Below are 17,031 nucleotides of genomic sequence, written 5' to 3' on the forward strand. Positions count from 1 at the left end.
CACAGACACACACACACACAGACGCACACACACACGCGCACACACACAGGCGCACACACACAGACGCACACACACAGACGCACACACACAGGCGCACACACACAGGCGCACACACACACACACAGACACACTCCCAGCTTTATTAAATGTTGTTAACAGCAGTCAGAGGCCGCCTCTCTCTTCAGGTGCGGGCAGGTGTCATCACCTGGTGGGCCCCCGTGTGGTGACTTAATGAGGTCAGCGAGGAGCATTCCAGCCAGCGGCGCATCACCACCCAGCTGCGGGCCACCTGGCAGAGGCATCTTCATAACACCGCTATGCTGACCTGTCCGCCCCCACACTCGCATCACAGGGTCCCCACGCCGACCTCCGATGGTCCCCCGACTGCCCTCGATCGCCTCACTCATCAGCGCTACCTGATTAGCGGTCAGCGGAGGCTAATGAAGGAAGCCTCCTCCATTCATGACATCTTTCCCCCAGTCAGGCATGCAAGTTAGGGAGATGATTTACATTTGGTGATTTGGCTTTGTAGCCGAGAGTTTGCTAATCATGGTTGACTTGACATCCATGAATATTAGCAGAAAGGGTCAATTAGGGTTGAGGAAGGGCAACAGAAAAGTCACCTCATAATGATGTACCCATGGCCACGCTGTCAGTTACAGCATCATTCTTCAACAGCTCATTACACCACAAAGAGATTTGACACACTTCCCATAATGGGCATGTTTGGCTTTTCACTCACCTAACAGTGCTTTTCATTACTTGAAATCTACATACCAACAGCAAGGGCCTTCTTTCAAACCGGTACCATCAGTTTGAGGTTGAAAAACCTATTCAAGCATAATTCAATCATAATAAGCATAATTCAGCATAGCCAAGAGGATAAACCGGTATTTGTAGGACAGGTCTTTGTGCTTTACCTATTCACCGGCCCAAACATGTGGCTTCAAAAACATTCACAATCACTCTTCCAGATAGAAAAGAATTTGGAGCAGTACATCTACTATCTAAGCAATGACAATCAACGATGACCAAACACACATCGTAAACATATCGCAGAAAAACCTGACACCACTCACGACCACACACACACCCACACCCGTGGGGTGAATGGAGAGGCTTTAGAGCAGTTCATCAACCACGTTGCAGGCTTGAGCGGGTGTGAGGCGATCAGTATGTGACAGTGCTTTGACGGTCTGAAGAGGAGGCTAAGCCAAGCACAACTGCACAACTCTCAAGCACAGACAGTGGTGAGGGGGACCACCCACCATGCTGAAGAGAAACAGCCTAGTTTATCAGGTAGCTGAGAAACAAGCTGAACATCCATCAGCGTCTCTCCCGTAAGTGTGTAAGGGGCATAGGGGCAGACACTGAACAATTAGCCTTTCTTTTTCCTCGCTCACCCCCGCCCCAGTTGTGTGGACCCTCCCTCCCCTCCCTCCCCCCTGCTCGCTGTATCTAGGTGCTACCTCGCTGTGTGTCAGGAAACTGCACAGGTGGCTAATTGAGGTGCTGGGCAGTGGATTGTGTTCCCTTCTGCACGCTTAAACTTCTGCTCTGTTCTCTAAGATGGTTGGCGGTATGTGTGTGTGTGTGTGTGTGTATGTCTGTATATGTGTGGAGCGGGGTGGGGTGAGTTGAGTTGGCAGGTGGGGGTTGCAAAGCTCAATTTAGCTGATGCAGAAAAAAAGGCTTTTTCCAACATCAGCACACGCACGCACTTGTACACACTCAGATAAAAACACCAAGAATTTGGTTTCCCCAGATTTGATCTAGGTGTGTGTGAGTGTGTGTGTGTGTGTGTGTGTGTGTGTGTGTGTGTGTGTGTGTGTGTGTGCGTGCGTGCAAGTGCATTGGAATGTGTGCGTGACGTGAGTACAGTATAAGCATTTGATAGGAGGCAGTGTGTAATTGCGCGAGTGTTTGCTCCCAAAGTGCTTGCTAATCTCGTTAGCTGCTGCGTGTCAGTGGACTGTAAGAGGTAAATCTTCCCCAGCTTGGCGGTCCGAGTTCAAACAGGGCTATCGGGTGACCAAAACAAACCTGCACAGGTGTGGAAACATTTACTGCGAGAGGGGAAATATGAGCCTCTGACTGACCATTGAAACACACAAGGACATTCATTCGGGACATTCAAGGCTCAAAGAAGCCATTTAGTCATTAGTGCTTCTGGCTGTGACTTCTTTTAGTGCACTACTACACATTGCTTGGAAACTGTCACCTTGAGAGTCATGATTAGTCAGTTAGTACAAATAAACAGAATCAGCTATTTTTATGTATACATATAAAATTGTTAAGGCATTGACACACACACACACACAGACACAGACACGCACACACACCACACACACACAACCTTGTGTCATATTCACATGCTTCCATACTCGGTGACTGTGACCACACAAACCTATGATGTTGAGGGTGAAGTTGCTGTTACTGCAGACTTGTCCGGCGGCGTTGCGGGCACAGCAGTAGTAAATGCCGTTGTCGTCTGGGCTGGCGCTCCTCAGGGTCAGCGTGCGCTCCTTACTGTTGATTTGGTGGGTCTTGTCCGTCTGCTGGACGCCATCTTTGTACCACTTGCAGGTGGGCCTATGGGTGGACGGGTAGTGGTAAGAGTTGTCAGCGTTTGGGGTGGGGGGAGAGAGACTGTGGGGGAAGAGGCAGATGTGATTGGCTTACCGAGGGTGTCCATCAATGTGGCACCGTAACGTGACTGGCTGGGAACTCTCAATATCAGCCTCGGAGGCAGGCTCTTTCAGGGTTACTCCTCCACTTTCCAACCCTGAGAGAGAGAGAGAGAGGGAGAGAAAGAGAGAGAGAGAGAGAGAGATTAAGAAAGAGAGAGAGAGGTTAAATTAGGCTATGCCTTCCTCCCTTTGTCATGGCTACAAGGCCTATGGAGACCAGGCTAATGAAGGAAACAGGCATCAGCCATGGTCTGCAGTGCATCGCCATGACAGCATGGAAGATGCTCGCCCGTTTCTAGTTTCTAGGACGACGAGGCCTCTGGATCTCAGTCACGTTCTTTCCAGACCATTTACTGGAGGAGAGAGCGCCGACTTTCCCCTTCCCTCTCCACCATAAAAAGCAGGACAGCTCATCAGGAGGGCCAGGAGAGACCTGAAAGGGGGAGGGGGACGGCTGAGTGAAGGGAGAATCCGGCCCGCCTGCTGGACTCTCCATTAGGCCGCCCGACGCACATCTGGGGGAGTGAGTCCGCACAGACGAAGAGCAGCAGCAGGAGGAGGAGGATAACGCTGTCAGGGGAGATGAGTGAATTCAGAGGGCGGCCTCTCCCCTCAGGAGCAGCCCCTCCAGAGAGTCGGAGTTGATTAGTCCTTTATAAACCTAAAGCACTTTACTGCACCCACTGGAGCCAACCCACTTCTCCAGAGTTTCCATGCTGTTTTCACTAGTGTTTAAATCTGATTGGGATTCCACACTATTAAAATAATAACTCCATTTCATTCTAATTGGGATTCATTGCTATTCACAAACTAATATAAGTATCAGATAAATATGTAAAGCCTTATTCTGTCTTTATGGAATTACAAACCATAATAATGCAATGCATCTTAAAATACCATTAAAGCACAACATGATAAATGAAAATGGTTTTACAGGTAGTAATATTTTCCCTTTAAAATAAACATTTATTCTAAGCTAAACTGTTATGTTTGAGTGGTAATAAGCCATGGCATTAAAAAAAGAGGGATTTCTTCAGGGGAAGGATAACAGCATCTGAGGGTAAATTCATGTGAGAATATAATAAAAACTCTGTTTACTGGGTGCATTACAGGCCTGTATGAGTGAGCACTTGAATCGCGTCACACAGCCCCTCGTCCACCTCAATTAGCATTGCCCGGGCCTGCGTGTTTGTTTGTCCTGGCTGAGTGCATGCCAGTATCTGTGTGTGTGTGTGTGTGTGTGTGTGTGTGTGTGTGTGTGTGCGTCTGTGTCCTACTGTCAGGAACGATGCAGGCGCTTTGCTTCTGATCGTGTCCTGGGGGCTACACGCACACATGCGCACACACACACACACACACACACAAACACACACACACACACACACACACACACAGTGGAGTGGTGGGCTCTCTGCTGACATGTTTTTATCGCCTATGAAATATGCAAAGAATGAACTTGCCTGGCTATGCGCTGGGGGGGAGGACTGGAAAATGAATGCATGTGTGTGTGTGTGTGTGTGTGTGTGTGTGTGTGTGTGTGTATTTGTGTGGTGAATGGTGGTGGTGGGGGGGGGGGGGTCTCACACAATAAGGTCAGAGGGGGCGCTAGAGTGAAACTTGTCACTACACATTAACTCAAGCACTCAGCACCCCCGAAGGAGAGATAGGCCGCAACTGTCTCCACAGAAATGAGTTCCTAGTTCTGGCATAATCCTCCTACCTGGCCTCTCCTTCCATAGAGTAAGGCATGGCTAGGGGCTGCACATTCATTTTTTTTTTTTGCAGTTAAAATACTGTAACGAGTGTGCGAGTGAGTCGATGCAAATGATTGGTTTAGGGTTTCTAGGGAAGGCCTCAGAGCCAATGAGGACTTGGCGTCCAGAGGCAGCCATGCCCTCAGTCCAAATGAAGATCATTATGGTCAGTGAGAGGGCCGGATGGAGAGACAGGGGACCTCTCTAGGGAAGAACAATAAAAAAAAAAAGTAGAGCAGAGAGAAAAAAAAAACTGAGGCTTCGAAGAGATGACTGCAGGTGATGAAACAACAATGCAGTATCCACTGGAGACAGTCTGCCTTCGTAGTGCTTGCAGTAAAAATCAAAATGCGCACATGTTGTAGGCCTTTTGTAATGTCGAAAGCTTTATACAGTAATCCACTGGAAAGTGAGAGGAAGTGATTACCTAGTCAAACCCAGGCCTTGTGTTCACTGAAACCGCTGGTACAATATTGCCTGTACAGCTTTCACAGTAAGGTTACATTCCATACGTTACAATAAGGCTTATCAGTGACCCCTTCGGGGCCATTCGAGGACTGAAATGCATAAATCAAGAGCCACTTACTATGGCCCCAGCTGTGGCGCAACTGGCTGGGGCACCTGCACCGTACGCCGGCGACCCGGTTCGATTCCCGCCCCGTGGTCCTTTCCGGATCCCACCCCTGCTCTCTCTCCCATTCGCTTCCTGTCACTCTCCACTGTCCTATCATTAAAGGCATAAAGCCCAAAAAAAAAAAAAAAAAGAGCCACTTACTATGCATTTGTTGCTATGGTGACTATCAAGCGCTGTAACAAACGATCACATACTCATTTAATCACTTCATGCACAAAGGCCAGCTAAGGTGATGAGGCATGAGGGGGACTGTGGACCAAACGGTGCTTAGCTTCGTTAATGTGTTCAGCCATGCACACACAATCGCACCTACTGATGTGATGGATTAGCGATCAGAAAGAATAATGCCAGCAGGGTGATTGGAAATCTCTGCGTATCCACTTGTAAATTCTCCTTCACACACACACACACACACACACACACAATGTTCCTGTGTAAGTGCGTTTGTTTGTTGGTTTGTTTGTTTGTGTGTGTGTTTGTTTGTTTGTTTGTGGTATCAGGAATTCACCCATCTGAAATGATAATGCGTGTCTATGAGGCATTTCTTCAAGACAGTTTTGCTGGACCAATGCCTCTGCTGACACCCCGGTGAAAGACGGCTCGGTTTTCCGCTGTGCCGCATCAACAAGGCAGCTCCTCCTACGGGGACGCCGGAATCCATTAAACAGCTATCCGCAGGAAATGAAAATCCGCTTTGCACGGGAGGCCTGACAGGATGCCGGAGATGATGGCGAAAACCAACACAGGAAGGAAATATTGTACTTAATCCGAGACCCTCGACTCTGGCAAGTTCACACCTACTGATGGGAACAGGACAGGTGTTGCATTAGCGGGATATGGGGAGGCTGTGGGGGGCGGTAATTGGGAGCAGGCCAGGTTAGCTGAATGAGCACTACGGAAGAGACAGAGAGAGGCAAGGATGAGCTCCTTCCTGTTTACCTTCTCATCTGTGAAAGTGAATTGTCTGTTGTGTTAGTGTGTGTGTGTGTGTGTGTGTGTGTGTGTGTGTGTGTGTGTGTGTTTGCGTTCGTTTGTGCGCTCACAAACACGTGCGTGTGTGTCAAGGAAAATACAAGTAGGCATTTGACATCCCATCACCTTGGTGGAGGGAAGCAGAACTGACAGGACGAGTCAGTGTCAAGCTTACTGTGGCTGCCACAGCCGCTGCCTCTACATAGCCAGAGAATACGGCAAGCATATTAGGACAAAAAACACTGGGGGAAAAAACACACCGTGCCAACAGTTTGACTGCATTGAACTGGGAATTGTGCACATCAAATCAATGTTCCGTTAATGGAGAAAATGAAATCAGTGCTTGGAGTTAATGAGAAAAAAAAGAATGTGTATGCATGGAAGAACCAGATAGATAAAAACCCTTGAGAGAGCCCACGATTAACTAACTGAGACACCTCACAGTCCGTTTGTCTTGTCTTGCTACTTCAGTGTCTTATCTTGAATGAGCCTGTGGCTATGATTTGAAAGACTGATACAGCTGCTAAAGAACATGGGCTGAGAGCAGAAACAAAACAGAGGAGGGTGTATTTTTAACTCGGAGTGTTAAAAAAAAGAGAAGAAAAAAAAATAGCGGTGCAGAAACCGCCAAGTCAAATTTGTAATGACATGACAACCGAGATCAAGACTAACCCATCATGGTGACATCCAGGGGCTGGGCAGATCTTTTGGGGTGTGTGTGTGTGTGTGTGTGTGTGTGTGTGTGTGTGTGTGTGTGTGTGTGTGTGTGTTGTTTCATGTGTGCATGTTGTATGTGAGCGAGAGTGATTTGTATCTACTACAATGTGTGTGTGTGTGTGTGTGTGTGTGTGTGTGTTTCTGATGTCCCCTGATGTCTTGACACAGGTTATGCCTCAATAAACACAAAATCAGACCCAGATCCACCCGTGTGGATCTTCAATTGCCCATGAAACCCCATGCGGGTCTGCCTCTTCACTGTGTTTGATCTGATTCTTCACACACCATTTTCTGCTTGACAGACACACACACCACACACACACACACACACACACACACACACACACACACACACACACACACACAGAGCAAACCCATCCTCACTCATAGTCCATGGAGACAAAATGCGTGTTCTAGTGATGCATGCATTCAGCCATGTTTACAACCATCCCATGTTCACGTCAGCTACACCTTTGGCTAGCTTAACAAACGACGTGCTTGTTTGAGGCTCACTTAAAACACGCATCATTACGAGAATATACAGTTGCTCTTCAAAGCCTCTGGACCTGTGAGCTACGTTTATTGCTTTCCAGATGTAAAGCGAGGACAGGAGGGCATCAAGCTTCACACACACACTAAAAAAGCCACTGCGAGTGTGTGGTTGTGGTGCCTGTGCGTGCACCAGACCGTCGATTTACATGCGCGGATGTGCACGCGAGCATGACATAATTGAAGCCTGTGGGACCGGGAGGAAGCAAAATGGAGAAAATGGCACAGGAGGAGGGGTCTTGTGCATTCATGGTGCGTCTCGTGGTAAATGTCGAGGGCTCGGAGGCAGACGGGCCAAGCCGCACGGTCTGCACAGCAGAGCCAAAGCACAATCACTAATGCCTGACTGGCAGTGCAAATTATCATTAACTAACAACATTCAGAGCCACATACCCATGATTTAATATACACTACATACAGTATGCACATGTGACAGACACATTTTCGTCCCCGCTCTCCGCCTCTCCAGCCCCTTAGCGCTTGTTTCCAATCCTGTACTGAGCTGATTTGATGTCTGCCATTACCTACTCATCCATCATCCACAGAGAGCAGACAGTATCAAATTCAAGATGGTTAAGACTAAACTACAAACCTGTAAAGCATTACATACTGTTCTACTCTGTAAACAACAACAACAAACTCAGATATCATGGACATTACTGGGGATTTACACCGCAAGCAAGATGTAAGCAAGAGTGAATTAGTCGATTTACACTGCCTCCTTCTGTAATGTGGCACGACAATGTGTTAATCCATGTGTTTTTCTACATGTACACTTCACGTACACTCTAAAAATAGAAGTGATGCATAAAAATACGCTTTCCTCTACTTTTAATGGCCGTAATACGCGTGCAAGGCACTGCTGGTTTAATTTTATAAAATGATTGCAACGGACTTATATCGCTAACAATGGACGGACGTCAGACGGGCGACTGAAAAAAAATATTTTTTGAAAACAGATTCAGAGTAAATTCCCAGTTACACTTTAATTCTGCTTTGGATCAACACTGTATACGGTTTCCTGATGTGCTAGCTGATTTCAAATAACTTCAAGACCGATCTGGCTTTGATGTGATACTGTTCCAACCAGACTACCTTTGTACAATCAGGCCCAGATCCATTCCAGAGACAGGCCCTATCTGGACCTGTTGGCTGCAGGCTGAATTTGAGCATGTGGGAGAGGGTTGGAGAGTGGAAAACAGCCGGTGGGGAGAGATGGATCTCTGGATGTACACACTGTATGGCATCCAGAGCCTGTGTGTTCACACAGGGAAGTCAGATCCACCCCACCACTGGAGCCATTCGTTTCAGAATCGAATCTCGCCTGCCAAGGGCCTGGGGCAGGGAGGAGGGTCTCCCTCAGCCCAGCCACACTGCAGAAGAGGCTGAGAGAACAAGGTTAGGAAAAGTCCGACTAATCATTGTGAAACACAGGACTCTGGTGGGGCATGTTCAAACTCAAGAGCCCTACCAGATCTATGAACATCAGGACACTAATTGAACTACATGTGTTCTGATGACTCACAAATGTCAGGCTGTCTTCTCAATGTTCTACTTGTCACTGTAATTGACATTACACTGAGACAATCATCTCAAATGTCCATGCAGGCCAGTATCCTGATGCATTATATCTGGTAGGTGAATGATGACATCTGTGCTTGGGATATAATGTTCCATTCTACCTAACGTGACACGTTCAACTCGTTCTCATCTACGTGTGCATGGCTAACTTTTTTTTTGTTCATTGCGACCATAAATCACATTTTAATTACAAGACATAAAAAAAAGTCAGGCTGGCTCCACAGGTCACATCAAGTTCTCCAAAAATAACACGCCACTTCAGAACAACACTTCAAGCCTCCATTAATGAGCGGCTGGCTTGGCAGAGGCAGAGGAGCCCTTACCAGCACTGACAGATCAGAGGGACGGGAATGGGAGGGTGTTTATGCACTGCTTGAAACGTCCTGGACCGTGCAGCTGCAAGCCTCTGTTCCCCTCTGGAGCTTCAGCGTGAGGTATGAGGGCCACTCTGTGGTGAGAGAGCCCCAGCTCAGCTTATCATAGACAGGGCAGAGCAATCAAGAGTGAGGGCTGAGCCTTTAAGTGTAATGGCTGGATACCATTCGCTCAGCATCGTAAGGACTTACGGCTCCCACACACAGCTGCGTGCATCGAGTTGCTGGAGACGCATTCCATTCACTTTAAATGGGCTCACGTGATCCGTTGCCGAACTGAATTGTGGGTCCGTCGCGTCGCGTTTCTCCCGCCGCTCGCGTTGAGGAGTTCAGCTGTTGCTGCACCGACAGACGGCACCGGCCAATCAAGCGAATCTACGGACGGCACCAACCAATCACATTACGGTTTTACTTCAAGTCATTTGCATAGCTACCGTAGAGAACACCCACTGGCATGCGTTGACGGAACGCAGCTGTGTGTGGGAGCCGTTACCCAGGGAAGTGCTTATGTGGGGAGCAGCAAAAACGTATGCATTTTGGGTGTGATGTGACAAAAGTTGCAACATAATCCAAACATTTTGACAAAACCAGCTCATCTTATCATAGACAGGGCAGAGCAATTAAGAGTGAGGGCTGAGCCTTTAAGTGTGATACTGGGATGTCATTCGCTCAGCATCGTAAGAACTTATCCATAGAAGTGTAGAGCAGCAGAACTAGGTGTGCTTTCGGTGTGCTGTGACAAAGTTGCAACAAAAATCCAAAGAATTAGACAAAACCAGCTCATCTTATCATAGCCAGGGCAGAGCAATTAAGAATGAGGGCTGAGCCTTTAAGTGTGATGGCTGAATACCATTCGCTCAGCATCGTAAGAACTTACCCATAGAAGTGCTTATGAGTAGAGCAGCAAAGCTAGGCGTGCTTTGGGTGTGTTGTGACTAAATCCACCCCTTCTAGAGGGTCTGCTGGGGGAGGCTTCGGGTTCCTCCCAGGATCAGACATAATTACCCGACACCTCTTCTTTACACGTGTCTGTGACAAGACAAAACTTGCCGGGAGATGTAACGAACGAACGAGGAAGACGTTTCAGGGCCAGAGGCCAGAATGGAACCAAGAAACCTTTTCTCCCCAGTTCTGGCATTTGGAGAAATACAAGAGGACCGTACTGGTTTTGATTACTTGGTGGAGATCAAAGTGTAAAGTCTCCCAGACACAAGAAATACTAAGGACAAAAGCACGGGGAGTGTGAAACTGTGTTGAAATGAGACGTAATGGAGGGCCACCGATAATCTAGACGCAAATAATTACATGGCTTCGAGGCAAATTTCACTCCATGGTAATTTCCACACAAAAGCCTTTTCAGAGGAAGTGGGAGAAGAGGTGTGTTGTACAATGTAAAAAAGAAACATGAAAAAGCCACGGTTTCTACCACACATATTCAGTTACGCTACACGATGGGAACACACTGTCGCCCAAGAGCTCTTAATGCATAAGCAAACACAAGAGCTTTGGTTGCTGTCGATACAGGGAGTAAATAAAAAGCCTGGGCAGAACATGACACTGCTTTAGAGCCACCATGCACGCAAAACCCTTTTTTTCCCTTTGACTCACATTTGATGTTGAAGGAGGCATTGTTGGAGTGGGCTTCCTCTCCCGACGCAGCGTCCAGGGCCACACACTGGAAGCTGCCAGCGTCCAGGTGACGGTCGACAGCGGTGAACTTGAGGTTGTTGCCCTCCCGGAAGCGACGGTCCGAGTCGAGCACGGGCTCGCCGTTGTGCAGCCAGCTGTAGGTCACGTCTGCCACGCCACTCACCTCACAGCGAAGCATGGCGCTGCGTCCGTGCAAAGCATCCTGGGACTTGGGCTCCTTGGAGAAGTAGATGGCAGCCGCCTGGATGCAGAGAACTGAGAGAGGAAATGGGAAGAAGACCATTATCATCTCATTCATTTCATCCAAACACAGCAGGCGGTTAAGAGGTTAGCATTTCAGCAAATTTGAGTCGAAATTGGACGTTGGAGTTTCAAAGGCTCTGCGGCAGGATCTTGTGTCTAAAGAGACCTTTGTGTTAACTTGTGAGTTATTCAGTGATGCTGCAAAGCTCTACTGAGGACTTACAAAAACCTAAAAGACCTAAAAGCTCACAGATGTTTCATCCCTTCGAGACCCATCTGGCATAATGGCAAATCCAGACCGTGTGCTATGGACTGGCTTTTCCAAACCCGGTTACACTCCTGGGTAGGGCTGTCAGATACAGACCAGAGCATACATAATGCATAGTTACACTGACATCCACCGGGTAAGGAGGGATAGGGGTGATGAGTGTGTGTATGTGTGGTGGTGGTGGGTCACATTGGGGGTGCCTGATGACATGCTGTCAGAGGGACTTCACTCTGTCGGTACATAATCTCTGATGTGGCAAAGACTGGCTGGCTGACTGTCCCAGCATGCCTTGAGAACAGAACTTGGCAGAGGTGAGAGAGGTCCCTAGTGAAGGCCAAATGAGGTGAGGAGGAAACTAAAAAAAAACACAAGTACACACCAGAGAGTGATGGTTCTGCCAGAAACGACCCTGAAACACTGTAGGGCTCTGTAGTGCATGTGTATCTCTCTGTGTGTGTGTTTGTGTGTATGTTTGGGGGGGTCTGTCTGTATTTTACTTTCAAGTCTCCAGGGTTAACCACCACAGTGGATCTTTCAATAGCATTAAATCAAGCCTTCCTTAAGGCCTCTGAGAAGCAGCATTGCTTATACCTCAGTCTCTCAGCATGGCCTTTGAGTTAGAACAGGTGGCTTTATGAACACAGGTAAAGCTTAGACACACACACACACACACACACACACACACACACACACACACACACACACACACACACACACACACACACACACACACACACACACACACACACACACACACACACACACACACACACACACACACACACACACACACACACACACACACACACACACACACACACACACACACACACACACACACACACACACACACACACACACACGTAAAGGGAGAGGGGGATCGTGGGAGTGGAAAGTACAGGACTAATAGAGGTCCTGTTCAGAGGCTACTTCGTCAACCCTTATCAGACATTCCTGAGAGGTGACAGGTTCCAGCAAATGCTATTTACTTTACCACAACCCCCCCCCCCCCCCCCAACTCCTCTGGGACTTAAAATACACCATATCACCAATGTCTGTGTACAACGTGCCAACAGTATTACCCACACACAGCCCCTACATCCCACTACGACACAGCACTCTCAAAAAAGACGATCCATTTCTTCCCTGTTGCTCCACGGTCTTATGTTTGAACTCAGTCGGCTGTTGGTTGCCGGGGCGCCTTATTTGGTGTATTTGATGTGTGTGGGGAGTCTAGCAGACCAAAAGCTACAAACGCCCTCCAAGAAGGGTTCCTGAAAGGCAGGAGTATTTTTATTTTTTATTTTTATGTTTTTTTTGAAAATTGTTTTTGGATGCGTTTCCTACAGGCAATGGCAAAAGTGGACTAAGATGAGGGAGGAGGAAATAATTAGGGCATTGCACGAACACAAACATACACATGAAGAAATAGAGAGCGAGAGAGGAAGAAAAAAAAGAGAGAGATAATCAATAATATTCTGTATTTAAACTCTAAATGGGATTGTGGTTGTGGTGTTTTATGCGGGTATGTATTCCAAGCTCTGATGGTGTTATTTTAGGACAAGGACCTTGAGGCTGAATGACGTTACTGTTATTTTACTCTTATTTTAGTATAACAACAGCCCTCAGCAACCCAACATTCTCTCCCACTAGACAGACCAGCTCACAATGACTCAATATACTTAATATTCAACAAATGCTAGCAAGAAAACCACTCAAATAGCATTTCAGTGCTTGTGTCTCATTACTGAAGGAAGGACGGTGCCTCTTTAGCTGGATTAGCATAAAGTTTCTCGCTCAAAGAGACATGTAAGTGTTAGAGACATGCGTGTTAGACACTAATGGGAATAGGTGAGAATGAGACAAGCAGAGCAAGAAAGAAAAGACACAGTGTTTTACGTCTCAGGGAAGGCTGCCAAGTCTACGGCACTGTTCAAACACTCAGGGCATGATGACCTACATCTTACAAACATTCAGTCACACACACACGTACAGTACACACGCACACATGAACACAAACCTGACAGCAAGACTGGATCTCTGAGAGTGAAGGAGGGAAAGAAATCTGTTACGGCTCTGTTAATACATTCCAGTAGAGACAGGGACCATATGGATTTCAGGACTGCTTGACAAACAAAAGACTTTCTCTTTGAAAGCAACAACTACAATCGGCTCATTTTCACGTGAAAAACCTATGACCTCAAAGTGTCCATCCAGACAGTGCTGAATAATTAACCACTCTGACAAACCTTTGCAAACAGAAAACAGCCAGGTGTCTCTCAAAGAAGAAAGGGGTCCGCTCCAAACTCACCAAGGCCGGGGGCCGTATTGATCTGCTAGGGATGTGTGAGCATGCCACTGCAGGGACAGGTCAGCCAAGGATTGTTATCTGCCCAGCTCTCCCCAGAGGGGTAATTGAAAATGTCACTTTGCCTATTGAAATTCAAAGAGGCATGCACACTCAAATGCAATCTTATGGTAATGGTGTGTATCTACGTCCGGGCGGGGATTAGAGTGTCTTTATGGGGGGGGTGGGGGAGCAGACAAAGAAAGGGGTGAGTTTGAGAGAGAGAGAGATGAGATACGCCAGTCTTTCAGACGACACTCTGCGTGCGTGTGTGTGTGTGTGTGTGTGTGTGTGTGTGTGTGTGTGTGTGTGTGTGTGTGTGTGTGTGTATGTGACTACCAGAAGGAGGAACAGCTTCACTTACACATTACAGTCAAAGCGAGAGGGGAAAAGACAGAATGTGTGTGAGAGAGAGTGTGTGTGTGTGTGTGTGTGTGTGTGTGTGTGTGTCTGCATGAGAGTGTGACTATGAGCACATGTCTGTTACAGTAGTCAAGAGTGAATGTGTCTTTGAGAGTGAGAGACATAGAGAAAGTGAGAAAGAGTGAGGGTAGAGCTTGAGGGAGCCCTTATGCAATACCAATTAAAGAAGCTGCTATTCTCCCATAAAGAAATCTGTCCTACACTGGCTATATCCGTCCTTCCTATTGTTCCATTGTTCTGAGTACTGTAGTGTAGAACATTCTTCCCTGTAGCCTTGAACTGAAAACTGGGTCCTTTGGTGGGAGTGAAGGTTAGAAAAAGAGGCCTCCAGCTGGCTCTGCCTGTCAGGAGATGAAAGCCGCCTCCTCCACAGACCCAGTGGCCCTCACACACAGATGTTATCTGGGAAGCTCCCTCCATGTCGGGTGGGAAGAGAGCCACAAAAGGGGGTGGGGTGGGGGGTGAGGGGGGGACACAGACCAGACACAGACCAGACAGATAGGGAGCAGACGCAAGGCAGAAGGGCCTCCCCGTGACACCACTCGGCAAGAGCTGCGTGGGGGGACGAGCCTGATTACATGGGCGTGATGGGCAAAGGTCAGTTGCACTACTGACCTAGAACACTGCAAGACAGGATGAGCAGAGGGCAACAGGCTGGACCTCAGAGGTCCAGAAAGCAAGATTTTGGTTTTAAATGCAGAGGATCCCCCTCTGTGTGGATAGGTCCACCATCCATCTCCATTAAAGGACTGTGATGTTTTTACTGCGGGCACCTCACCCCTCTGGCCCGCTCCTGTTATCCTGGCTTCATCTTCTTTCTCCACAGGAGAAGACGACCCACCTCCTATCTCATATCTGCTTAGAATGATAGTGAAACTGCTCAGCAGTAGCCGTGCTGGGTGGGATTGAATTGCAACCTCTAGTTGCATCCTCTAGAAAAACAGCAGGCACTTGTAGTAATGGCTTTCGTTTCTCCCACTGCTTGGTTTTGATGTGGAGCTGGAATCAATGTTTTGGGCTGTTTTGATAGTTAGATGCCAGGTCTACACTCTCATATTGGAATTAATTGTACACGTCTCCTTGTTTTATCAAGTTTAAAATGGAGAGTTTCATCATTTCAAACACACTTAAAAAACGAACAAAGTTTTATTCAACTATACAATAAAAAAATGCATTTGACTTAGGAGAAGCCATTTTTTTGTGACATAATATTAAGTTCACAAGCTCAGCTACAGGAGTAAAAAATTCCCCATTATAGGTTGTGCAGTCATGATATCATCGATGGTTAATTAGCTGTACTTTTCTGGGTCTAATATACGGTTATCACGCAAGTTATAAAGACAGATGAGTACGTCACCCTCACCCATCTGAAGCTTCAGAGTTCAGACGTCGGTTAGTCTGTGCTAATATGTTTTAATCAGTCCAGCATACATGAAACATTGAACAGTCTGGCCTACTTTTTTCCCACCGCCATGCATTTCTGAGGGATTTAATTATACAGTAGGTGGCATAATTGCCGGAGAGGATTCGGCAAGCCATCACTACTATATGATGACAACGGAGGAGAAAGCCCGAGACAAAAAAAAAACAGGGGGACTAAAGGACAGCTCTGCAGGAAAGGGATTGGACAGCCCTCTTTTTTCACTGTGCAGTGCAACTAATGGATTAAATACGGGCTTTGTTACTGCTATGCTGATAAAAAACGTTGATACTGTATCAAATTTTGTGGACACACATACACGGCTGGCTGGAACTGTAATGGGGGCGTGGAGTCCAACAGTGGGTCCACAAAGAAAGTTAATTAATGGAGTCGGAATCAGTGATCTAGCCCAAGAGATGACGCCATGCGAAAGATTAAAATTCAGGGAACAAAACTTTTGGCTTTTAATTCGAGTTGAGCGGGAGAGATTGCCAAGTCTTCCAGAAATGACAGTAAAAAATGTACAGTTACCAGTTTTACAGCCATAGCAATTTGGCCACGACTCTGAGCTCCTGGAGCTGTTCTGGAATTCCTGTCTAACGAGATTAGCATTCCACTGAACCATAGGCCTGAGAAGAGGGGAACAGCAGCACATTTATAGTCCATGGAGAGGAGAGGAGGAGAGAGGAAAAGAAAGATGGGGCAAGGACAGTAACTACAAATTATGGAAAATTCTACCCTAGACAGCAATAGCAATCTGTGTAAGTGCTCCAGCAATGCGTTCTGTCCTGAAAATACATTCACTTAGAAAAGTGCACACATGGGAAGTACACTTTAGTTAAAAATACAGGATAGTCTTTATCTGTGCCATAGAAATAAAGCATTTTTGCCATTCTACATGCAACTTCTTTAAGACACTATACGAGAAGGTATTGACGGTGATAATCCAGTACAGATGGGCTATTATAATAACTGCCCTCCATAGTTTACTGCCCCTCCCTGTCATGTCTGTCTGACAGACTACTCCTCCAGGTGCTGGATTCCTGAAAGCTGATAGGGCGGCTTTTTTTCCTCTACGGTGTGAATTGTTATTTCACTTCACACCCCTGACGGTCTGGAGGAAGGTAGACAGGGGTGTACGCTTCCAGAACACAGCCGCATAACAAGCCTCTGCAGAGGAGCGTCAACACCCTCTCATGTGGGCTGGGGAAACAGTAAGGGGGCCGTCTGTGTGTGAGACAGGCCGACAATGGAGGAGAGAGAGAGAGAGAGAGAGAGAGAGAGAGAGAGACTGAGGGATATTGCAAGAAAGATAAAGGAAAGGAAAAAGACAGACACGCAGAAAGAGAGAGATGGCTAAAAAGATTGAGTGTGAGTGTGATGGTGTGTTAGAGCAAAAGAGTGAGGCA

General features: G+C 47.2%; 1 protein-coding gene across 1 annotated transcript in view; it reads right to left on the bottom strand.

Annotated features, from left to right (window-relative positions):
* ptk7b (protein tyrosine kinase 7b) overlaps positions 1-17,031 on the bottom strand; it is a 79,898-nt gene that overhangs the window by 18,912 nt on the left and 43,955 nt on the right. The window contains exons 2-4 of the mRNA XM_076286033.1: positions 10,880-11,176; positions 2,683-2,785; positions 2,408-2,592 (exon numbers count right to left, since the gene is read on the bottom strand). Of these exons, the coding sequence (XP_076142148.1) occupies positions 2,408-2,592; positions 2,683-2,785; positions 10,880-11,176 (585 nt within the window). The remainder of the gene's footprint in view (positions 1-2,407; positions 2,593-2,682; positions 2,786-10,879; positions 11,177-17,031) is intronic.

This window comes from Alosa pseudoharengus, unplaced genomic scaffold, assembly GCF_046254945.1.
Source record: "Alosa pseudoharengus isolate Yale_2024_CS ecotype anadromous, Long Island Sound unplaced genomic scaffold, YU_APseudo_1.1 YU_APseudo_1.1_scf_15, whole genome shotgun sequence".
NCBI classification, from domain to species: domain Eukaryota; kingdom Metazoa; phylum Chordata; class Actinopteri; order Clupeiformes; family Clupeidae; genus Alosa; species Alosa pseudoharengus.